Raw genomic sequence first — 24,864 nt, forward strand, 5'->3', positions numbered from 1 at the left:
AAGGCAAAAAGACCAAAAAAAAATAAAATAAAAAAATTCATATTTAGGAGTTCCCGTTGTGGTGCAGCAGAAATAAATCTGGCTAGTATCCATGCGGACTCAGGTTCAATCCCTGGCCTCGCTCAGTGGGTCAGGGATCCAGTGTTGCTGTGAGCTGTGGTGTAGGTCACTGATGTGACTTGGATCTGGTGTTGCTGTGGCTGTGCTGTAGGCCAGCAGCTGTAGCTCTGATTTGACTCCTAGCCTGGGAACCTCCATATGCTGTGAGTACGGCCCTAAAAAGCAAAAAAAAAAAAAGCAAAAAAAAACCCATACTTAAAATGTACCTAAATCATTCTGGATCATTCTTATTTATATTTCACTAGGTAGCATATAACATTCTGAATTTTTTTTGACAAAAAGCATTTAACTGTACAAAGGTTTCATGGCATTAATCCAGTCTTTCATACCCTCTAAATTTATAAGTTCTAAAAGGTATATATCTCAAATTTAAGTGAAAATTAACAATTACAGTATAATAATGGGCACCATTTACTTATGTTTACCAAATGCAGTAATTCTGACAGGTACTTTCTCTTTGTAACCTCATTTAATCTGCATAGTACTTGGGGGCTGGTTTTATTATTCCCATTTTCAGATGGGGAAACTGAGGTAGAGACGAACTAGCTTGTCAGAGACCATGCAAGTGATAATGGATGGAGCGGGACTTGAATCCAGACCTGCTGAATCTCACGATGCTTTGCTGCCCATTCCTAGAACCACAGATAGGATTTCTCTCTTGTGCCTGCTGCCGCTGGCTCAGTAGTGGTTCCTGGGGCAGGGTGTTTAGAAAGATCTCAAGGTGGGTGCCTCTAGGTTCAGTGTTGTTGTTATCTAATTAATTCTTTTTTTAATTTTTATTTTTTAAAAATTTTATTGGAGGAATTCCCGCCTTGGCTCAGCGGAAACGAATATGACTAGGATCCATGAGGACGTGGTTCGATCCCTGACCTTGTTTAGTTGGCCAGGGATCCGGTGTTGCCATGAGCTGTGGTATAGGTCGCAGATGCAGCTCAGATCTGGCCTTGCTGTGGCTGTGGTGTAGGCTGGCGGCTGCAGCTGTAGCTTTGATTCAACCCCTTGCCTGGGAACCTCCATATGCCGTGAGTGGGGCCCTAAAAAGAAAAAAACATTTTATTGAAGCATAGTTGCCTTACAATGTTGTGTTAGTTTCAGGGGTACAACAAAGTGAATCAGTTATACATATACACATAGCCATTCCTTTTCAGATTCTTTTCCTGTAAAGGTTATTATAAAATATTGAGTAGATTTCCCTGTGCTATACAGTAGGTCCTTGGTACTTACCTATTTTATATGCAGTAGTGTGTGTACGTTAATCCCAAACCCCTAGTTTGTCCCTGGCCCATGCATATTTCCCCTTTGGTAATCATAAGTTCAGTTTCAAAATCTTGGAGTCTTTCCTGTTTTGTAAGTTCTTTTGTATAATTTTTTATTGGATTCCACATATTAGTGATCTCACATGATACTTGTTTTTCTCTGTCTGACTTATTTCCCTTAGTATGATAATTTCTAGGTCCATCCATGTTGCTATAAATGGCATTATTTCATCCTTTTTAATGGCTGTGTAATATTCCATTGTATGTGTGCACCACACCTTCTTTATTCTTTCCTCTGTCAATGGACATTTAGGTTGCTTTTGTGTCTTGGCTATTGTAAACAGTGCTGCAGTGAACCTTGGGGTGCATGTATCTTTTCGAATTATAGTTTTCTCTGGATGTGTGCTCAAGAGTGGGATTGCAGGATCATATGGTAGCTCTATATTTAGTTTTTTAAGGCACCTCCATGCTGTCCTCTGAGGTCTAAATCCGCCTTGCAGTGCATCTTCTTCCCCTCCCTGGGTCCTCCTCTGCCTGTGTTTTCTGTCTGTTCAGCCCCATCAGCAGTGTTTTTATCTGTTCAACCCCATCAGCTGTGTCAGCTCTGGCAGCACCAGGCAGGGGGACGGGGTTGGGGTGAGAGTGAAAGCAGGCTCCGTAGTGTGTTTCATTAGCCTCAATTAAAGCTTTGTAAATGCACTCACGTCATTCAAGCTGGCTGCCAGTGCGGTGGCTCTGTAGTCCGGCAGTGCCACGTGGTCCTCGAGGACCTGTCCTAGACCGGAAGTGTTACCTTCGTTATCAGGTTTACGTCCTCTTCCCCACCTCAGCCGGATAAGGCGTGTTCGAGGAAGTTGAGAGACTCCGTTTCTTTTGTACAAGTGAGTTTAGCGGATGAACACATCTTCCACATATTCATCCGCAGATGGGCCTGCTTAAGCCAAGTTTTATTTGCATTGTTCTGAAGCATTTAATCCTTTTCTGGAACATCTGTGCACCCTGTCAACTCAAGAGCCCATTTTTCCTGTCTCGTTATTTGGGGAAAGCAGTACTCAGCGCCCGAATGATATGTTCTTGCTTAGTTTCTATATAATTTGCTTTGAACCCAAATGTCGTAAATCCACCCTCCCCTACTCTTTTAATAGCCCAAGAGACACTTTTTCCCGTGAGTCATGCACACCAGGAAACGTCGCTATTTAGCACCAGGTTAGCCCTCATACTGGAAATGTCTAGAACAGAGAGATAGGAAATGAGTGAGAATGTGAGTGATTCATTTGATCTGTGTTTTTAATGTGCGAGAAGCAAGTGGGGGTGAGAGAACTAAGGCGAATGACCCCTTCCCCTAAAACTGGGGTTTCCTGGGCCTTCCTGGGTGGGTCTCCTTTCCTTCCGAATCTGCATTAATTCCATTTTGACCCCAAACCTCAGCCTTGTCCACGTGCCTTTCCCCAAGCCCCTGAGCCTGCATGGTTTTCCTTGTTGGAAACCATTTGTGTATCTCTAACTTGTCTCGCTGTTCCAACCTGAAAACTGGGGTGTTATTCCCCCCCCCCCTCCCCGGCCATGTTCTCTGCCTGCAGTGCTGGAGTGAGTCCGGCCAGCCTCCCTAGTCCCCTCCCCTCCTGTCCCTCCCTCAGCAAGCTTGGTGTCCCCTTGGGAGAAGATAGGAGGCAACCTGGACTTCAGATGCTCTCCCCCGACCTTGGTCACCCAGGTCCACCCCCAACTTTGAGGACCATGACCCATTTTTAGGATGGTGGTTGGTTCTTCTCCCATCCCAGCCCACTCTCCTGCCCACGAATGGTGGTACCTGTAAGATGCTTCCCAGTCAACAGCCTCCACCTGTCAAATTCCTGTCCCCTGAGTCCCCAGACTCCTTCGCTGAGGGATTAGCACTAGCTGCTTCTGCTCCCCCCACCCCAGCCGTCTCCGCCTCCTCTTCTCAATCCATCCAAGGTGGAGCCTCCCCAGGAGCCTCACCAACCAGTTCCTTACGAACGCCTTGGAGGGCGCCTGGGTTCTGTACATCATGAGCGGCTTACAGAAAGGGTCTGCAGGAGTTCCCTTCATGGCTCAGTGGTTAACAAACCCAGCTAGGATCCATGAGGATGCGGGTGCCATCCCTGGCCTTGCTCAGTGGGTTAAGGATCCAGTGTTGCTGTGAGCTGTGGTATAGGTCACAGACGTGGCTCGGATCCCACGTTGCTGTGGCTGTGACGTAGGCTGGCAGCTACAGCTCTGATTCAACTCCTAGCCTGGGAACTTCCATATGCTGTGAGGGTGGCCCTAAAATAGCAAAAAGAAAAAAGGAAGGCTCTGCAATCGATTATTGCACCCCCAGCTTAGCATATAATGGCTTATTCAATGAAGGCACTGTGCTGAGCGTGTAATAGCTTATTGAATGGTGAGATTACATCACACATTCTTAAGAGCTTGGTTCCCCCCAGAGCAGTGGGTCTTACTTTGGGGGTGCCAAATTCAGAGAACAGGCCTGTTGGGTGGACTAGACTAGGAAGCGTTCTAAGGCTTAATGCCTCCATAGGCTGGGGCTGTCTATCCTGGATGTGGGAGTGGGCAGCAGTGGTGCCCATGCTCTGTGTTGGCCATTTCTCCCTGAGGATCCCCAGGGCTGAGCCTCTGAGCTGCTGGTGTGAGAGCCTGGGCGGCAAGAAGGCACCCCTGCTCCAGCGGTGGAAGTCATGGTCAGCCTGGGCCAGAATTGAGTCACCACGGGAGCTGAGCTTCACAGTTCAGTGAAGACAGAAGGGAGAGCTAATCAAGAAAGTTTCCATGGCTGTCGACAGCGGCGTGCCAGGAGCATTAAAAAGTGGGCAGACGGGCAGTCGCTGGGAACCAAGGAAGTTGGCTATTTGGTCCAACTCTTAAAAGTTGTATCTATTGATGAAGTGACTTCAATGACAGAGTGACTTCTAACGTATCTCCCAGGTTGGGGGACGGAGGTCAGAGTGGACCATCACAACATGGGCACCTCCAAAATAGGACTGTGCTTTTGTAATGTGGCAGCAGGGGGACGAGAGCCCCAAATATTAGAATTACCGGGAATGAGGCTGAGCTGCCACTCTGGGTGTGACCTTGGCTAGCCCAATGTGCCACAGACAAGGGCTTAGGAGTCCCCTGGTGGCGCAGTGGGTTAAGGATCCAGCATTGCTACTGCTGTGGCTCGGGTTGCAGCTGTGGCATAGTTTCCATCCCTGGCCCAGGAACTTCCACATGCAGAGGGAGTCTCCCGAAAAGGGAGGGTTTGGAGCAGTAATTGAGTGAAATAGACCAGATACTCCTTTTCCCACCTGTCTTATCAGCATCCGCAGGACAAACTCGGAGTGAAGGCACTTGAATAGTTAACTCCTTCACCACCACTGTACCTGCAAATAAAGACACATATCCAAACCTTTTCTACCATTCTATTTTTTTTAATTTTAATTTTTTGTCTTTTTTTGCTATTTCTTGGGCCGCTCCCACGGCATATGGAGGTTCCCAGGCTAGGGGTCGAATCGGAGCCAGAGCCGCCAGCCTACGCCAGAACCACAGCAACGCGGGATCCGAGCCACGTCTGCAACCTACACCACAGCTCACGGCAACGCCAGATCGTTAACCCACTGAGCAAGGGCAGGGACCGAACCCGCAAGCTCATGGTTCCTAGTCGGATTCGTTAACCACTGCGCCACTACGGGAACTCCTTTTTTTAAAATTTTTATGGCTATTCCCCCAGCATATGGAAGTTCCTGGGCCAGGAACTGAATCCGAGCCAGAGCTGGAGCAAGATCCTTTAACCCACTGCACAGGCCTGGGCATCGAACCCAAACCTCTTCTGAGACTGGAGCCGCTGCAGTTAATACACTGCACCACAGGGGGAGCTCTCTATTCTGTGTTCTTTTATTCATTTTTTTTTTTTTATTCATTCAACAAATAGTTATTGAACTTGTCCTCTATGCCAGGGATACCAATGGAAAGTTAAAGAGGCAATTTCTCTGCCTCAACCAATGTTTAAGAACATCTGGGAGTTCCTGTGGCTCAGGGGTTAAGAATCCAATTAGTATCCATGAGGATGAGAATTCGATCCCTGGCCTCGCTCACGGGATTAAGGATCCAGTGTTGCCTCAAGCTGTGATGTAGGTTGCAGATGTGACTCCGATCCTACGTTGCTGTGGCTGTGGTAAAGGCTGGCAGCTGCAGCTCTGATTCGACCCCTAGCCTGGAAAAAGGTCCATATGCCACAAGTGCAGCCCTAAAAAAAGACAAAAAACAAAAACAAAAACCCATCTTCAAGCTTATTTTCATTGCTGTCTAAATCAGCGTAAGAAGTGAATACGTATGTGTGTACACACGCGCACACACACACTTAGGCACCCACAGCCCGTTTTCCTGGCAGTGGTTAATTTAGAAAAACAAACAGGCTGTCCAGAATTAAATTTAACATTTCCTTGTAGGAAAAACAAACAAACAAAAAATGGGAGCAAAACCATTGCCTTCATTTGTCCATGGAGGAAAAGTTATCGTTTCATTCCAGTTAGCAGTCTGAGAGGTCTGAAAACTTGTCATTTGGAGAGGAGTCAGAGACAGGCACAGTTTCCACTTTTTTTTAGGTACATGTTTCATCAGAACAAAAAATACATACAGCAAAGTGCACAAACCTTAAGTGAACAGCTCAATGAATTGTCACAAAGAGCACAGGCTTGTGTAGCCAGCACCCACCCAGACCAAGAAACAGAACTTGACTGGCCCCCCACCGTGTCTTACCTCAGTCAGTACCTGTCCCATGTCAAGGTGAGCAGTATCCTGGCCACTTTCACCATGGAGATGTCTTGGATGCTTTTGAATTTTATGTAAATAGAAACTTTTTTTTTAGGCCCACACCCGTGACATACGGAAGTTCCCAGGCTAGAGGCTGAACTGGATCTGCACCTGCCAGCCTACATCACAGCTACAGCAACATCAGATCTGAGCCGTGTCTGCGACCCGCATCATAGCTCATGGCAATGCCGGATCCTTAACCCAATGACCGAGGCCAGGGATCGAACCTGCATCTTCATGGATACCAGTCGGGTTCGTGACTGCCGAGCCACAACGAGAACTCCTAGAGTAGACTTTTTAATGTCTAGATCCTTTCATTCAATAGAGTGTCTATAAAAATCCGTCCAGGAATGGGTGGCCAGGGAGGGTGAGGGGCTTTACCCTGGCTTGTTTTGCAAAGTGGTGGTGGAGCTGGCTGGACCTGGGGCTCCTAAATCTTCTGACTCATGCTTTCACTTTGATATCTCAGGGTTAAGGGCAAGTCATTGATGGACCTGTAATCCTGGTCCTGAGCAGATTTATTAATTGCTAAATGGGTCCCTCTCAGACACTGCAAGGGTGATTCCAGCAACCTCACCAGAAGGAGGTCATTCAAAGCAGTCAGTAAAGCCAATTTCCACACGATCCCAGCTATTATATTTCCCTGACTGCTGTGGTGGCGGCGTCTCCTCCCTCCTGTGCCCCATCCAAATCTGACCCAGCCTTTACGGAGCTGGCAGAGGAACTCCTCCAGGAAGCCTCCCAGGATCTCACCTGCTCAGTGGACAGATTCCAGATAACCTGAGCATGTGCTGGCTGTGGGGGTGCACGGTGGCCTGACAAAGCCAGCACTACCTTCCCACCTACCGTGCGACAAGAGCCTCTAAGGAAAGCCACCCAGCCATGCCCTGGACCCCAGCACCACAGCCTGTGGGTGTCTTGAAGGAAATGCCCTGTGATGCTGGGTGCCAGGGCGGGCAGAGGCTCTGAGTCGCTTGTGATTAATAGATGGCATTTGCAGATAGCACCACAGAGTCATCATGAAACTGGGCACCCCTGGCATGATGACTCTGATCTCTTTACCAGAACATTCACTTTGAAATATTCCGTGAGTCATGGACATGAGGGCAATCAAATTATTTTCTCTCAGCATCTCTCTACCAAGCCCTGTGCAGGGAGGGTGATGCATTTCAGGCCAGGATTCCTCATGACCTGACTTTTGTGTTTCTTGCTTTTTTTGTTTCTTCTCTGGTTCTCACCAGCACTGCTCCTGTCCCTTTAGCTTGGCTTCCAAGAAGCTGACTCTCACTTCTTTCCAAGGTCCCTAATTGTGATTGATGCCTACTCCTTGCTACCTTTGCACTTCCGGTATGTGGCTGCCTGGCTTTCTTAGCCAAACGGGGTGCCTTGAAATGTCTTCTGCAACAGTGAGTGTGGAGACTTTGGAGGAGCACAAGGAATGTGCAGTATCTGGATGCAGGACGTGCAAAAGGCAGTTAAGTCATCATTAGACAGATTTTCGAGTCCCAGTTCTGCCTTTGGGCAAAGGTCAGGGTCCTCTTCTTCTCCAGAGTCAAGATGACATCGCCCTGGGTCTCAACAAATGACCAATGGGACTTGGCCTGACAAATAAGTGTGGCAACAACAGACAGGACCCTGTGAGCACAGGAAAACTGGCTTAGAATAGCCTGGTCTGTGCATGCAACATGTGCGTGCCTGCACTTGAGCTGGAGCTGCATTCCTAGAAGGCAAATTCTGGGGGAGTGGAAGGGTGGGATGGTAGGATTAAGGCTGATGAGTTGGCAGGGACAGTTCATTCATCCAATTAATTCATGTAACATGTTGCAAGCCATTTGAGAGCCAGGCCCTGTAAGACAGACACCAATCCCCAAGTTCACAAAGTCTACAGCCTAGGAAGCTGAGACAAACAAGACTTTCAATAAATGAGGTGTGTGTTAGAAGGTGCAGCCCTGAGTCTGAGTCCCACCCCTGCTGTTAAGCGGCTGTAAGACTTTGGGCGAACACCTGACCTTCCTGCGTGGAGGTTAACAATACCCCCTCATTGGGGCTGATATAGGTTCATTCTGACTCAAACCAATGGTCCAGCACAGCACTTGGCGGGAGATCCTGAATGGCGGTGACAGTTGGTAGGGGATGGTGGTGGCGGCGACATTCAGAATTGTTTCCCTGCCTCACTTTGATGTCAGGAGCCACGAGAACCATTTCCTGCTTCTTGGGTTTGAGAAGCATCCAGGTCTTCCACACTGAGTTGGGTTTTGAAAAAGGCCATGTTCCCTTCTCACCATATGTGCTTGCACCCGGGTGTGTAATTTTTTTTTGAACTTCAGAATATATACATATTCTGTCTTTTTAGGGCAGCTCCTGGGGCACATGGAGGTTCCCAGGCTAGGGGTCGAATTGGAGCTGTAGCTGCGGGCCCACACCACAGCCACAGAAACACCAGATCCAAGCTGCATCTGCGACCTACACCACAGCTCACAGCGATGCTGGATCCTTAACCCACTAAGCAAGGCCAGGGATCGAATCCTCATCCTCAAGGAAACCAACTGGGTTCATAACTGCGGAGCCACGACGGGACCTCCACCTGTGAAATATTATCTCGAATATTTTTCATAGAAACCAAGTAATTTTTAAGCCTCATTCTTTCTTATTGTGGTGGAATACATATAAAGCTGGCCGTCTCACCATTTTTATGTGCACAGCTCAGTGGCATTAAGCCTATTCACGTTGTTGTACACTCATCACCACCATCCAGCTCCAGAAATTGCTCATCTTCTCACACTGAAACTCATACCAATTAAAGACTAAATCCCCTTTCCTCGCTCCCCCCACAGCTGCCACTCTACCTCCCTCTCTGTGAATTTGGCTGTTCTAGGAACCTCGCCTAAGTGGGATCCTACAATATTTTTCCTTTGGCATCTGGCTTATTTCACTCAGCATGATGTCTTGAAAGCATCATCCACGTCATAGCAGATGCCAGAATTGTAGAGTGTGCATTTTAAGGCTAAACTCTGAAGTGCTGGGCTCATGGGGTGCTGAGTCTAAAAGGGTAAATGACTCCAACAGATGACAGGATGGGGGCAGGGAGAAGGTCATGGCCAACGGCAGCTCTAAAATTACAGTCCGTGCTGGTCAGATGGAAGCTTTGTCCTAGGCACTGCCTTTCAGTGCTCCTGAGGGGGATTTGTCCCCAAGGCTTTGAGAGCAGGACCTAGAGCCAGTGTGGGTGCATCTTTCAGTATCAAGAACCTCCCCAAGGGGGTCATGTCCCAAGGGTTTCTTGATGAACTTTAGGAGGCAGAACCCATGGCTGGAAGATTGTGCAAGAAAAGTCAGTGCTAAACCCAAAGAGATCTTTGCACAGATGGAGCTCAGTGCCAGGGGGACCCATGCCAGCCTCTGATTCCATCGAAAGCCATGCAAAGAGCTCCCCGACGTAGCAGCCAACTTCCTCCGGTTTGTGTGACCTCAGGTGAGTGCGAGCATCCTGGGCCCAGAGAGGCACAGATGCCGCCCCCCAGATGGCGGGGTTGAGCCGGGTTAGGTGGTAGTGCACTAGGCTGCTGAGCTGTTCTCAGGAGGCCTGGGCAGAGTGTTGGCTCTGTGGAGACCCCCCCCCCAGCTGGCTCTAGGAACAGGGGGACACCAGTTGGTTCAAGGGGTGGATCCCCACTGTTTGCTTCCTTTGAGGTGGCCCATGGCTTGGGCGACTTAAAGGGTGGCAAGGATAAATAAGGCCACCAAGAACATGGTCATAGGAGTTCCTGTTATGGCTCAGCGGTTAACGAACCCCACTAGCATCCATGAGGACGCAGGTTCGATCCCTGGCCTTGCTCAGTGGGTTAAGGATCCAGTGGTGCCATGAGCTGTGGTGTAGGTCGCAGACACAGCTCAGATCTGGTGTTGCCGTGGCTGTGGCATAGGCCGGCGGCTACAGCTCCAATTCAACCCCTGGCCTGGGAATTTCCATATGCTGTCTAAAAAGGCAAAAAGACAAAAAAAAAAAAAAAAAAGGACATGGTGATGCATTGGACTGGAGACTCCAGGTGGCTTTCAGGGAGACAAGGGGACCATGGCGGTAACGATGAGGCACAGAGCACCCCTGGGAACCAGCAGCTGTGCCCAGCCCCTCATAAGCACTGTCACCAGTTTCCTTCTCCCAACTACACAGAGAAACACATGTGGCTGTTGACCCCCCGGACAGAGAAGGAGAGGGAAACTTGGAAAGGCTTGGTCACATGGCTGATGGCCGGCTGGCCCAGGACTGGAACCTGGTCTACCTGACTCCAGGGCCCAAGCTCGGGGACCCAAAGAGTGGTTGGACAGTAGATGAGCTGACTGGTTCCCTGTCCAAGTCAATCACCATCAGTGCCATTTGTGACCAGAGGAACCAGAAAGTCCAGTCACCTGTCTCAACAAAGCTCTTCCAGGAGTCCCCTGGTGGCTCAGTGGGTTAAAGACCTGGTGTTGTCACTGCTGTGGCTTGAGTTCAGTCTCTGGACCCAGAACCTCTGATGCCAGAGGCTTAGCCAAAAAAACCAAACCAAACAAAAAAACACAAAAAAACAAAACTCAAAAAACAAAAAGCAAAACCCCCACAAATCTCTTTCAGAATCCTTTCTGGGTGACAAGGAGGTCTGTCTGGAGAGGTCCCACCTGATGGTCAGGTCTGGGGGCCTCTCACAGGGAGAGTCAGTGGCCTTGGGTCCTTCCTGCTCTCCCAGCATCCTTTCCTTAACGGTGTGAGTTGGCGCCTGGGGGTTTCTGAGCCAGAGGGGATGTCCTCTGGCAGGTCCTTCCTTTCTGGGCTGAACCTGTATTAACCTGCACCTCCAGCAAGTGTTCACTTCGCAGGGGCTGCTTGGGGCTGTGGGAGCCTGTGCTGAGAGTGTGGGCTCAGTCACCAAAGCCCTGGGCTCAGCTGGGGGCACTGGCCCAGCCCCGCCCCTCTTCCCTCCTGAACACCTGCTCCCGCCATGATGCCATCTCACTTGTACCTCCTTCAGTGGGGAGAGAGAGGCAGGGAAGTGGGCAGTGCTCAGTTCAGGGAAAGGGGGCAAGGGGGTGTATTTGTCCAGCTAACATATACATTTATTCTCAGGGCACTGGCACAACCCACACTAGCCCAGCTCTGCCTGCCGGGGCAATGGAGGGCTGGTTCCAGGATAGGTAGCCGAGCACTCCTGGACCTATCAGCCTTCCTCTAGTTATGCCTGGTCCATCCACTCCCAGAGACAGGCCCCCAGTGGATTCTTTCTTTCTTCCTTTCTTCCTTTCTTTCTTTCTTTCTTTCTTTCTTTCTTTCTTTCTTTCTTTCTTTCTTTCTTTCTTTCTTTCTTTCTTTCCCTCTCTCTCTCTCTTTCTTTCTTTCTTTGCTTGCTTGCTTGCTTGCTTTTGGTGTTTTTTTAGGGCTACACCTGTAGCATATGGAAGTTCCCAGGCTAGGGGTCAAATTGGAGCTGCAGCTGCTGGCCTACACCACAGCCGCAGCCACGCCAGATCTGAGCCACATCTGCGACCCACACCACAGTTCATGGCAACGTGGGATTCTTAACCCACTGAGCAAGGCCAGGGATCAAACCCTCATCCTCATGGATACTAGTTGGGTTCATTAACCACTGAGCCACGACGAGAACTCCCCCAGTGGGTTCTAATAATCATTGAATTTGATTTAACTCTTCTGTCTTCTCACCCCTTCCCCCCCTCACAGCACCTTGGCACCCCCAAACTTCTTTTGTGGGAAGAAGACATTAGGAGCAGTTGAGAGTCCCAGGAATTCCCAGATCTTTGAAAGCATGAGGCCCCCAGGCAGGTTGGCAGGACCCCCAGCAGAGGCCGGACACGGGGCCAGTGGCGTGGGCAGTGTGGCTGGGACAGGGTGTGTTGGGGACATCAGTCTTGATTCATGGAAAAATATTCTCAAAGTGCCTTTGGCTGGTCCCAGGCAGGATCTGCCTTAAGGGAATGACTTTGCATTTCCAAGGGGATTTGGAATAATCATCCTCCTGGTCCCCATTTGTCCAAAGTGACCCTTTTATGAAGCCAGTGGTTTCAAAACAGGAGTGGTGGACGTGTGTCTGTGAGTACGTGTCTTCTCAAGGGGAATCTGATCTCAACCCAGCCCTGACCTCGGCCCTGTGTGGAAATTAACTGGAGTTTCATATTAGCACTGTCACACATCTGACCCTGGCACCAGCCGCTAAAACCAGTTAACCACTCATCCGACTTTCCTTTTAACTCTCCCTGGAAGTGCTTTGGACGCGCCTACACTAGCCGCTTATTCAAAGAGCAGCGTGTGTGGAGGAGGAGTCAGAAGCCAAGAGTTCCAGTCCTGGCTGAGGCATTGGTTTTTCATCTATAAAATGGAGTCGGGAGTTCCCGTTGTGGCGCAGTGGTTAATGAATCTGACTAGGAACCATGAGGTTGTGGGTTCGATCCCTGGCCTTGCTCAGTGGGTTGAGGATCTGGTGTTGCTGTGAGCTGTGGTGTTGGTTGCAGATGCGGCTCGGATCTGGCTTTGCTGTGGCTCTGGTGTAGGCCGGTGGCTATGGCTCTGATTAGATCCCTGGCCTGGGGGTCTCCATATATGGTGGGAGTGGCCCTTGAAAAGGCAAGAAGATAAAAATAAGTAAATAAATAAAATAAAATGGAGTCGGTGATACTTGTCCTGTTCGCCCCTTGAGAAAATGTATCTGGAAACCCTCTGATCAGTCCCATGCGTTCCCATTGTCTTTTTCACACCTGTGGCATATGGAGGTTCCCAGGCTAAAGGTTGAATCAGAGCTGCAGCCGCAGGCCTACACCGCAGCCCCAGCAACACTGGATCCCAGCCACATCTGCAGCCTCGCTGCAATCTGTGGCAACGCTGGATCCTCAACCCACTGATCGGAGCCAGAGATTGAACCCCATCCTCTCGGATACCGTGTCGGGCTCTTAACTCGCTGAGCCACAACAGGAGCTGCCCCATGAGTATTTATCAGGCACCTACTGGGTGGTAGGTGTAGAGGGGAATATAACCCTTTGTGTCACAGCCTCAGGGGCACCGCCCTCTGCTCCTGTACTCATCACCCATCCAGAGGGAACTGGGTTCCGTCTCCCCCTGGCTGGGGGAACTGCTAGTCTCTTGACATGACCCACGAGCCCTGACCAATTCCAGAAAGGAGTTTTCTGAAGGCCTTTTCTTTCTCGTTGCACCTCTGCTAAGCTTCCCCAAGACGTGCTCCTTTCTGGAACAGGACGTAGGACAGACCTTGACGCCGCTCTTCCTTTGCCTGCGTCTGCACGGCATCATCAAAGGTGAGCCCCAGCCCGTGGGAGCCGGTCCAGGGAGGCTGTTGGGGACCTCACCCCGACAAGCCACTCCCAGGGAAGCCCCACTGGACATTTCCAAAGGAATCAGCCGAGATCTGGCTTTGCCACTTCCAAGATGTGTGGCTCTGGGGAGGTTACTTAACTGCCTGGTCTCAGGGTCCTCATCTGTAAAATGGGGGTAATCAGAGCTTCTGTGCAACATGATGAGGATGGAAGGGGCCAACAGGCCGGGCAGGTGCACACAGAGAACCCCGTGCCCGGCGCTGTGTCCCTGCCCTCTCGGCGCGGGCCCCGCCCCTCAGGCATCCTCTCTAGGCCCCTCGCTGGGCGGTTTGGGAGAAAACTGTGGGTCTGTGCTCCTGCTTGAGCATCTTCTCAGCCGCACACTCCGGGCCCATGGCAGGCCTTGGAAAGGGACGGAACTCTTGAGGCTCTGGTAAGGGCAGCCCAGTGAGGTCTTTGCATCTGAAAGGACATTTGAGAACTTTTCAACACCGGTTTCCAGTTGTCCAGGTAGAGTGAGTGGCTGGAAAACCCACAGACGGTTGACGGGGCCCAGATAGTGTTGACCAAAGACCCTGAGTGTCAGATCTCAACCCTCCCTCCCTGGGCAGGATTGTGGCAGGGGCAGGGGGTGGGGTTATGGGGGAAAGCGGTCTGGGATGTCCCACTTAGGTTCCCCCCATGGCATGCGTCTGGGGGCTGGGGCGGCCCTCCAGTCCTTAGCTCCTGACTTCCTCCTTTTCCCCTCTGTAAATGAGGCTCTGTTATGAATAAATCTGTAAGAATGTTCCCTTTGTGTTTCCAGGCAAGCATCTGGAGGAGCTAAGGCACATTAACTTCTTCCCTGAATCCTGGCTGGTCCGGGTTACAGCCAGCCATTACCACGCGGTGAGTTGCCAGCTCAGCAAGGAAATAGTTATGGAGATTTATGGCCTTTCTGACTTTGCTCTTTCTGGAGATGTGTTTTGCATTTGAAACCTCTGGGCCTTTGAGGTCAGGCAGTATCTGGATCCTGCGCAGCAGAAGTGCAGTGTGCCTCATGGGAAGGGGACAAAGGAGGCCCCACCTTGAGCCCAGGTGTTCAGAGCACCTGCCCTGCTGACCTGGAGAGTGGGGGACCATTGGCCACACCCACAGCCTTAGCCACTCCCACAGCCCTCCCAGTAGAGTCTCCTCACAGACACAAACGTCATGTACCTATTATTGAAAATTTTCAAAATGCAGGAGTTCCCCTCGTGGCTCAGCGATAATGAACCCATTAATATCCATGAGGATGCAGGTTCAATCCTGACCTCGATCAGCGGGTTAAAGGATCCAGCATTGCCGTGAACTGTGGTATAGGCCGACAGCTGCAGCTCTGATCTGACCCCTGGGAACTTCCATCTGCCACACGTGCAGCCCTAAAAAGAAAAAAGAAAAAAAAAAAAGAAAAAAAATTCAAAATGCAGAGAAATTGAAAGAAAACACATAGCCTCAGACCCATGATCCAGAAACTACCAGTGCTAACATCTTATTGCATTCTATGGCCTTCCAGTCTTTTTTAAAAACTACACTTAATGAAATGTGCTTCTTATCCACCATTTTAGAAAATTGAAGTATAGTTGATTTACAAAGCTGTGTTGGTTTCAAGTGTACAGCACCTGTATGTGTATATATATTCTTTTTCAGATTTTTTTCCATTATAGGTTATTACAAAACGCTGTGTATAGTTCTCTGTGCTCTACAGTAGATCCTTGTGGGTTATCTGTTTTATGAATAGTGTCTTATCACCATTTTTAATGGCAGCAGAGTCTTCCACCAAGAGGATATGCTGCAGTCAATGCTCCTTGGCTTTTCCTTTACTGTAGAAAAGTCATAATGTTTCTAACTGTCAATTGTTATAAATAGACTGTGTGGTGAATGCCTTTGCATGTAATGGTTTACTTTATTCTTCTTAGAATTATTTTCTTATAGGAGATTCTTGAAAGTGAAAATACTGGCCCCCAAAGGACTGTGTGCTTTTATTCTTGACACCTATTACGACAATCGGGCCCAAATTACTCTTCCCTCAGCGACAAACGAGTAAGGTGTCTTACTTTGTGCCAGCTCAGCATCATAGAGCAGTTTCCTTCAGGTCCCTTGGTGTTAATTGCGAAGCGAACAGCAGCATCTCAACTTTCATCATGCGTTTTTATTACCAGTAAATGTGAATATTTTTCCATGTGGCATTTCTCCCTTTGTGAGTTGTCTGTGCAAACTCTTGTGCTTCTTACGTGTTTCCAGTCATTCAGAAATGAAGTGGAGCAGTGTTTGAGTTCTGAAGATTTATGAGTCCCTAGTTAAAATTCAATTTGGCTCAACAAATACCTATTGTAATGTGCAGACCGCAGGGCTCAGTGTGCCCTGCGCAGTAGATAACCACTCCGTGGAACTGGGTTTCTCAGGGACCTGACTCAGAAGCGCGCTCTGACAGAGCAGGGGCAAGGCTGGGTGGGGAGATGGGAGGTGGGGGGGGCCGTCCCGGGGCTGGGGCTGGACACCTCCGGAAACCCCCCATCTCCCTCTTCATGTCCTTCTGGCCTTGCCTGCCTCCTTCCTTTTACCCCCTGCTGCCAACATCATCCTCCTGAAATCAGCTCCTCTGGGCCGCAGCCCTAACGTGGAGCCAGCCGTGTGGGGCCGTAATTTCTCTGGACTTTCTAGCCCTGATCATCCTCTGCCTCCTGATCAGGCTACTGATGTACACACTTTATTTCCCCAGTAAGACACTGGGGCATTTTTCTCGTTCTCATCTTTGCATCCTCTGAAAGCATTGAGCATGGTACCCGGCTGGTAGGGTTTCAGTAAATACTGTGGGCTGGATTCATGGATGAGTGTAGCTCCAGAGACAGAACACTTTAGGGCACAGAGCGGGTTGCTGGTAAGTGGTGTGTGTTTTCCTTTCAGCTGGAGAGTGGGGGCGACATGGCCCACGTGAGAGATTTTACCACCCAGGCGGTGAGGTTCGGGCTGCTCTTTAACCAGGTACTGACCACTGGGCCTGAGCAAGGGGAGGAACCGCCCCATCCTGTGCTTGGTTAAGGACCTTTGTACAATGGCCACGGTCACTTCTTACCTCTGGTAGGAAGGCCATGGCAGAAGAGGACATTGTAGGAGTCTCTGGGGCACACTGGCAGCCCCCTTGGAAGTAAAATTCACAGGGAGAGGTCATTCAGTAACTTTCCATGCATGTCCGAGATTTGCCACAAGAATAACCAACTGTCCCAGTTTTCCAAGGTGAGAGGCGTTTCCTTACAGATGCAGGATTTTCTGCTCTAAAACCAGCGAAGGCTGGGGCAAGCTGGGTTGAATTGGTCATCCTCTTCCCCACAAATAGAGAGAGCTGCCAACTACTCACGAAGAGGTTCCACTTCGAGTCCATGTTTAAGCCTGTGAGGATGACCATCTAAGCAGCTATTCTGATGCAGCCCAGAATCAAAGCAGCAGTGGGTCAGGGAGCTCAGGCTTAAGTCGTCTGGGTGCTCAGTCGCCAGGAGAGCCTGAGGGGCTGGCAACTGCGCTGGGTCTTGGCTCTTTTAATAGGCACCATCCTCCAAGAAATTGCTGCTCTCTTCCAACTAAAGCCATCCTGGTAGTGATCTCAAAAGAACTTGTGTTTTAAGGGTTTGGGGCCCTGAATCTATCTTCGGAGACTCCCCTTTGGGTCAGGCCTAGAGGGGCTGGGTTCAGAGACCTGCCCAAGTTGATGGACTGCAGACTGCAGTCGCCGGGACACTCTGCAATACTGTGAGCATGGAGGGTCTCCTAGTCACATTGGATTGGAGCGAAAAGCTTTGTTTCAAAGGTCTGCAGATTCAGAGTCATCTAAGAACATGCTTAACTCATTCTTCTCCCCAAGAAGGGGCAAATAGTATGGCCACCAAGTGCTAAATCTGTAAGGATTTGTGAAGTCACTACAATCTGTCATTTCTTTTGCCTCCTAGGCTGAAATTGCTCTTGTGTTTTAAATCACAAATTAGTCACTTTAGTGGTTGGAACTAGAATTGTTTAGGCTTTGTCCTCTTGCCTGTGAACCCTGAGGATTTTTTTCCCCATCACTTTGGTTCCTATCTTTCCCAATTTAGGAGTATACAACACATTCAAAGACGATTGCCATATATGGATTCTTCTTTGAGATAAAGGGAATCAAACATGATACGACCTCGTATAGTTTCCACATGCAGGTAAGAAGGACAGAGCACAAGAAAGGTATGTCTCTGAAACAGCCTTGGAGACTCAGAGTCAATTCATAGGAATTAATAATAGTTCATTAAACACGAATTACCCATTAATTTGGAATGTGTTGTAAGCCTGGGACTAATCACACTCATGGACAGGATGGCATATGCTATTTGCACCAATGTTTCAATGTTGCTGTAGTTAACCCATTCAATAGATGTGGATCTTGGAGTTCCCTTGTGGTGCAGTGGGTTAAGGATCTGGCATTGTCACTGCAGCAGCTTGGGTCACTGCCGTGGCTTGAGTTCGATCCCTGGCTTGGGAACTTCTGCATGCCATGGGTGCAGCCTATATATATATATATAGATAGATAGATAGATAGATAGATAGATAGATGAGGATCTCAAAGTTGGGTGTCTTCATGTTCATATGGCCTTTACTGGTAAAGCCAGGGTTAAATGCTAATCTTCTGAAACCACACTTGGCACTCTATTCATCTTCACTTTGTACATGCTTGGTGATGCTGTCCAGATGACTGTTCCTTGGTGGAGGTAACGGGTATGCCCATAAAGGGAGTGGGAATGGTGTTGTTTAGGGTGGCAAAACAGAACTGCAGACAGGACTCTGGAGGAGTTAGGAGTGTGGATGGCTTCATCTCCATGCTCCCTGCTGGACTTTTAGGAGAGGCAGAAGAGTAGAGTGGAGTGTGAATCAAACTGCCTAGTGAGCCATATGATCTTGGGGAGCCCAGGAACCTCCCTATGTCCACTTTTCTGACCTTTAAGATAGAGAAGGTAATAGGACGTACCCCCACCCCTGCCAGTTGTTGTGAGTATTAAATGTGTTAAATTGTGCAAAGAGCTTGGAACAGGGCCCAGATGATGATGGTGATGATGACAATGACGTCTCTGATGGTGGACCCCTATGTTCCAAAATAGGATTCGATTATAAGTCTCCTGAACTTTAAGTTCCTTGATACACTGTATCTTATTAATCTTTTTATTACCACTGCCAATCACAGAGCCGGGAACATAGGGGCGGTATGTTTGTATCACGAATGGATAAGTGAATTCATGCATAAATGAGAAACGTGGGTTTTTATCCCAGCTTGGCCACTGCTTCATTCTGTGTCCTTGAGCAAATCATGGCTCTTCCTTGGGCCAATTCTTGGTCTTCAGTGACTCAGGCATTTCCCTACATAATGGATTTTACTGGATGGAAGAGATGAATTATGGAACAACAGTAGTCAAAATGCTCATGTGAATACTATGTTGGTTTTTAAATTCTGGCAAAGTGATGCGAAGCCCTTCCAATTCAATACAGCTTGACTCCGTGGTGTTTACCCGGGCTGGCCAAACTCCAGTCAGTGGGCCAGTGGCTTGTTCATGATGAGGGTTCAAATGCCAACTGGCTCAGCAGCAGCTGGGCTCAGGAAATGGGGCCATGAGGAAGTGCTTGCTCTCTGCACACATCAGCGAGGGTGATGGATATGGCAGGAACCAGGTCGCACTGACTCCGGGTCACCTCGATCTTGGTTCCACCTAAGGTGGGTCACCCTCCTTGCAGAGAATAAGGCACACCGACTTGGAATTCCCCGCCTCGGTCTGCGAGCACAGCCCCATCAGCCTGAGAGCAGAGCGCTTGGTGACGTACGAGATCAGAGCCCAGACCCTGGTGGACAGCAAGTGGCAAGAGTTCAGGACGAACCAGATCACACAAAAATTTGGGTTGGCCAAGCCATCCTGCAAAAGCCATGTGAGTGCTTTGTCTTTTCTCTTTGATTTCTTTTTCACTCTTTCTCTCCTCTGCACTGTTTTGGGCATCACTGGCTTTACATCTCCAGGGATTTTCCAGGGGAAGTTTGCTCAGTTTCTTAAGGATGATCACAGCTCCAAATAATGGTAAAGAGAAACCTCCTAGAATGAAATCTGGGCGCACCTGATTTGGGTCACACCAGATCCATCTTATAAATATGAAAGGGGGAGTTCCCGCTATGGCGCAACAGGATTGGTGGTGGCTTGGGAGTGCTGGGATGCAGGTTCCCTGGCCCAGAACAGTGGGTTAAGGATCTGGTGTTGCCACAGCTGCTGCTTAGGTTGCAACTTCGGCTCACATCTGATCCCTGGCCAGGGAACTTCCATATGCTGCAGGGTGGAGAGAAAAAAAAAAAAAAAAGATAAATATCGAAGGGTACTTTCTTGGGGAGGAGGGATGTCTGGTGAAGGGTATTTGCTGTCACCACTTCCACTGTTGCCTGGATATCACTTGTCACTTCAGCCAAAATCCGTGGCCCAGCCCACCTGCCCCTGGCTCATCAAGGAGAACTGAGGTCATCTGCCTCCATGAACCACCCTAGCATCCTGGCAGATTCAGTGCCTGGCCTGGCCCCTAACAGCTGCGATCCAGAAATTGCCAGGGAGCCTGTCTGTAGTGCTGGGAGGAGCTCTTTGGGCTGTGAGTTTGAGCCCTTGCTGCCCTGCAGGGAATGTGACTTGACCTTAAACCCATGCGGGTTTTCAGAACGACACACCAGAATCACCTGGCCCTTTGCAAAGTCCCCAGGCCAGAGCACCACCCAGATGAGGTCAGACAGACTGTGGTGGGACCAAGGTGTTAGTATTTTTACAGCTTCTCGAGTTAATCTCTATGAAATGAGAACAGCAGTTCCCTTGTGGAGGTGGGGGGGGGGGGGGGCGGAGGCTGGGATTGTGACCCAGAGGGGCCAGGAAGGAGATTTCATATGTACATGAAGTATGCTCTGTCAAGATCAGAGTGGCTGGTCATGCAGGAGGCCTATTTGTGAAAATTCTTCAAGCTGTAAGATCTGCGCACTCTATTGTATTTAAGTTACACTTTTTTTTTTTTTTCCAAGTTTATTTTAAAAAACCTTCCCTAAATGGTTCCTGGAGTTCCCATCATGGCTCAGAGAAAACGAATCCGACTAGTAACCATGAGGAGATGGGTTCAATCCCTGGCCTCGCTCAGTGGGTTAGGGATCCACTGTTGCCGTGAGCTGTGGTCTAGGTCATAGATGTGGCTCAGATCTGGGGTTGCTATGGCTGTGGTGTAGGCTGGCAGCTACAGCTCTGATTCGAGCCCTAGCCTGGGAACCTCCATGTGCTGCAGATACCATCCTAAAAAAGAAAAGACAAAAAAAAAAACCCCACAAAACCCCCAAATCAAAAAAACCTTCCCTAGATGGTTCTTAATGTGCAGCCGGAGGTGAGAACCAGAACCGTACACAACCGTTAGGCCTTCCGCTTTCCACGTGTGGAAGGAAATGGTGTTCATCCTAAATGTGCCATGTGCTCTGTTTTATTTTGTCTTTTAGGCCTTGAAAATCCAAACTGTGGGCATCCCCATCTATGCAAGTTTTACATTCGTCTTCTCATTAGCTTAACTGTTTTCAGAGGCATCTATGGGATTTTCTTTCTTCAACTGGTTCACATAAAAGGAAATAAAATGACCTTAAAGGGACCGCTCAAGTATTCAGCTGACTGTGAGTTCGTGGTGATGTCGTTAGAACGTGTGCCCACTGTCGCAGCCTGTGTCGGATGCTCTAACAAAACACCACAGGCCGGGGGGCTTCTATATAGAGAAGAAATTTATTTCAGTTCTGGGGGCTGGCAGTCCCAGCTCAGGATTCTGTGGTGTCTGGTGAGAGCCTGCTTTCCAGTTCAGGGACAGCTGTCTTCTCCCTGTGTCCTCAGAAGGTGGAAGGGGCCAGGAAGCTTTCTGGGGCCTGTTTTCATAAGAGCACTAATCCCATTTGTGAGTGCCCTGCTCTTGTGACCGAATCGCCCCCAAAGCCTCCACTTCCTGATGATGTTACCTTTGGGGGTTAGGATTCAGCATGTGAATTCTGCAGAGACACATTCAGGGCATAACATTCACACTTGAATCATGTGAGGGTGGAAGGTATCAGAGTCAATTTGCCATCGTTGACCCCCAAGCACCCTGAGTCTAGCCCTTACTTGTTGCACTCTCAGGAGCACCCCAGGGGACCACCAGCAGTTAACACCAAACTCCAGCTGGGAGCAGCGAGGCTCCCCTTTTCTGCCTCCTGCACTGAACAGCACACCTGGCCATGGTCCCTGGTAGTTTTGGCTGAGCGAGAACAAGAGGTAGGAAGGGAAGCAAAGCAATTATAAACCAAACCGTGAAGGGGACTTCTCTTATTTACTGCCCCACCTTTCTGTTTTTTATTATTTTGTTTTGTTTTATTTATTTTTTTTTTGTCTTTTTATGGCCACTCCCACAGCATATGGAGGTTCCCAGGCTAGGGGTCAAATTGGAGCTATAGCTGCTGGCCTACACCACAGGTGCAGCAATGCCAGATCTGAGCCCCATCTTCGGTGTACAACAGATCATGGCAAAGCTGAATCCTTAACCCACTGAGCAAGGCCAGGCATTGAACCTGCATCCTCATGGATACCAGTCAGATTCTTAACCCTATGAGCCACAATGGGAACTCCTGTGCCACGTTTTTAAATGGAACTCTATTGTTTGGAAAAAGCAGGGTAAGAGAGTCTTATTCCCACTTTGTAGATCAGTTTTCTTTTCTTTTCTTTTCTTCCTTCTTAGGGCTGAACCTGCAGCATATGGAAGTTCCCAGGCTAGGGGTTGAATCAGAGCTGTGATTGCCAGTCTACGCCATAGCCACAGCAATGCCAGATCTGAGCCACATCTGTGACTTACATCACAGCCCATGACAACACCGGATTGTTAACCCATTGAGCCAAGCCAGGGATCAAACCCACTTTCTTGTGGATAGTAGTCAGGTTCGTTACCACTGAGCCATGAACTCCCCGTTTTTTTTTTAGGGTTTGTGTGTGTGTGTGTGTATCTCAGTTTTCTACTGCAGTGTAACAAACTACCACACACTTAGTGGCTTAAAACAACACATGTTTATTATTTCACAGATGTCATGGATCAGGAGTCCAGACAGCTTTGCTGGGTCCCCTGCTCAGGGTCAAGTCTATAGTCTAGTGGCGACTGGTGTCTAGTGTTCTCATCTGAGGACATGAGTGGGGAGAACCCACGTCTCATTTCCTTGCAGCTGTATGACTGAGGGCCTGCCTGCTTACTGGCTGTTGGGAGAAGGCCCCTCAGGTCCTAGAGGCCCCTGCAGTTCCCTGCCTTGCAGAGCTCTCTATAAACGTGTCAGAGCACAGCTTTTTGACCTTCAAGTCCAACGGGAGAGTCTCTCTCACAGTAGTTCTAAGACAGAGCCTTGATTGATGTAATCTTGGGAGTGACATCCCATCACCTTGGCCACATTCTGGGGGGGGGGGGGGGGTGGCTAGCAGTAAGTCACATATTCCACCCACACTCCAGGGGAGAGGATTTTACAAGGGGTCACCTTAGGGTGTGTCTGCCCCAGCATGTAACCCAGTGTCTTTGGAAAGAGATGGAGCATCGCTAATGCTGTGTAGACAAGAGGTGGGTGAATTTAGTCTAATGACTAGACATGGGCCAAGGGAGTCTCCTTCCCATCAGAGGACCCAGGCACTGGGTGGAGTGACCTGGCAGGGAGAGAGGCTGGTGGGAAGGTGGCAAGGGGACGCGGTGGAAGAATTGGACAAAGGACCTGGGAGCTGGGTCTGTCGTCGCCCCTGTCCTGCATCTGGCCAGGTCCAACCAACAGTTAGTGGTGACTGGAGCTTGGAGGACCCGGGGGCTCCTCACCCTCTCACCTGCAGAGGACACTTTCCAATAGTGACTGTGTCTCCTTCATGGCTCCAGCTCCGCTCTGTCATCCCAGCCCCTACCAGGCAGCCTCCAGCCGTGGTTCCAGGCCCATCAAATGACCCTGCTTCTGCTTCTGGTGACACTGCTTAGTCTGTGCGTCCCTCCAGCTCCAGGAGGGTGGAGACTTCCTTCGGTTGCTGATCTCCAGATTGCTCATTCTCTTCTGCCTTCTCAGATCTTCCTTCATCTGTGTGATTGTTACCGAAACTCGACCTCTGTCCACTGGTGCCAAACAGAAACACAGAGACAGAGTTTGGGGCGAAGGAGAAAAAATAGCTCTGTTGCTTTGCCAGGCAAAGGAGCCACAACAGGCTAATGCCCTAAAGACTGTGTGCCCTTGGGGAAGATTAGGAAGTGGTTTTATCGTTTGGGAGTAGAAAACAGGGCCACAGATCAGGGCAGGTGCAAGCTTTCATTCTTCTTCAAAGTTGGTTGGTGTTTAGGGGCCCCAGGACTGGTTCTGGTGGTCCTCCTCTCCTGTTTTCATCTGTGGGGGTTTAGTTCTGCAGAAGAACTCAGAGATAGTGTTATGTGTATTGCTAGAGGAGGGCCCAGGACCCTGCCCCCAGGCTGCACTATTGTCTCTTGACCGCTCCTCCCTGCTCTCTGCATCCCCTCCCTTCCCTGATGAGCAACCAGATTGAATCTGCCCTTTGGACCTCAGGGAAGGTCATGGAGGCTGAAGCTTATTCCCCCCAAACAAGAAATGGGGGACACAGAAAAGCTTGTGCCCAGAAGCCATGCAGGGTCCTGCTGGGTTTCATGATCAGTGCCCTGTATTGTATTTATTCTGTTTAAAATCCCTGGAGTAGGAGTTCCCGTCGTGGTGCAGTGGTTAATGAATCTGACTAGGAACCATGAGGTTGCAGGTTCGGTCCCTGCCCTTGTTCAGTGGGTTAATGATCTGGCGTTGCCGTGAGCTGTGGTGTAGGTTGCAGACGCGGCTTGGATCCTGCATTGCTGTGGCTCTGGCTTAGGCTGGGGGCTACAGCTCCGAATCGACCCCTAGCCTGGGAACCTCCATATGCCGTGGGAGCGGCCCAAAGAAATAGCAAAAAGACAAAAAAAAAAAAAAAAATCACTGGAGCAGTTTATGCTCTCCAGACACTGATATAAAGGGTTTTGAGGATCTGGTAGCTGTGACCTGAGGGAGCACATTGTTGGCAAAGTAAGTCTCAGTGATTCTTCCCACCCCTGCAAGGGCGGGACGGGGGAGGCGAGCGAGACACTCTCCTCGTGTCAAAATACCCTTTAATTCAGATACATAATATTTTAGTGGACTATCTTAAAACATCAAAATCAGTGCTAAAGGGGAACTCCCACTGTGACGCAACAGAAATGAATCCAACTAGGAACCATGAGGATGTGGGTTCGATCCCTGGCCTCACTCAGTGGGTTAAGGATCCAGCATTGC

General features: G+C 49.4%; 1 protein-coding gene across 1 annotated transcript in view; it reads left to right on the forward strand.

Annotated features, from left to right (window-relative positions):
• The window catches only part of BTBD16 (BTB domain containing 16), a 56,833-nt gene extending 35,703 nt beyond the window's left edge, over window positions 1-21,130 (forward strand). The window contains exons 10-15 of the mRNA XM_047761641.1: window positions 13,393-13,484; window positions 14,308-14,390; window positions 16,428-16,505; window positions 17,606-17,704; window positions 19,266-19,454; window positions 21,031-21,130. Coding sequence (XP_047617597.1) covers window positions 13,393-13,484; window positions 14,308-14,390; window positions 16,428-16,505; window positions 17,606-17,704; window positions 19,266-19,454; window positions 21,031-21,099 — 610 coding nt within the window. The 3' untranslated portion in view covers window positions 21,100-21,130. The remainder of the gene's footprint in view (window positions 1-13,392; window positions 13,485-14,307; window positions 14,391-16,427; window positions 16,506-17,605; window positions 17,705-19,265; window positions 19,455-21,030) is intronic.
• Window positions 21,131-24,864: the final 3,734 nt, after the last annotated feature.

Source organism: Phacochoerus africanus, chromosome 15, assembly GCF_016906955.1.
Source record: "Phacochoerus africanus isolate WHEZ1 chromosome 15, ROS_Pafr_v1, whole genome shotgun sequence".
In the NCBI taxonomy this organism is placed as follows: domain Eukaryota; kingdom Metazoa; phylum Chordata; class Mammalia; order Artiodactyla; family Suidae; genus Phacochoerus; species Phacochoerus africanus.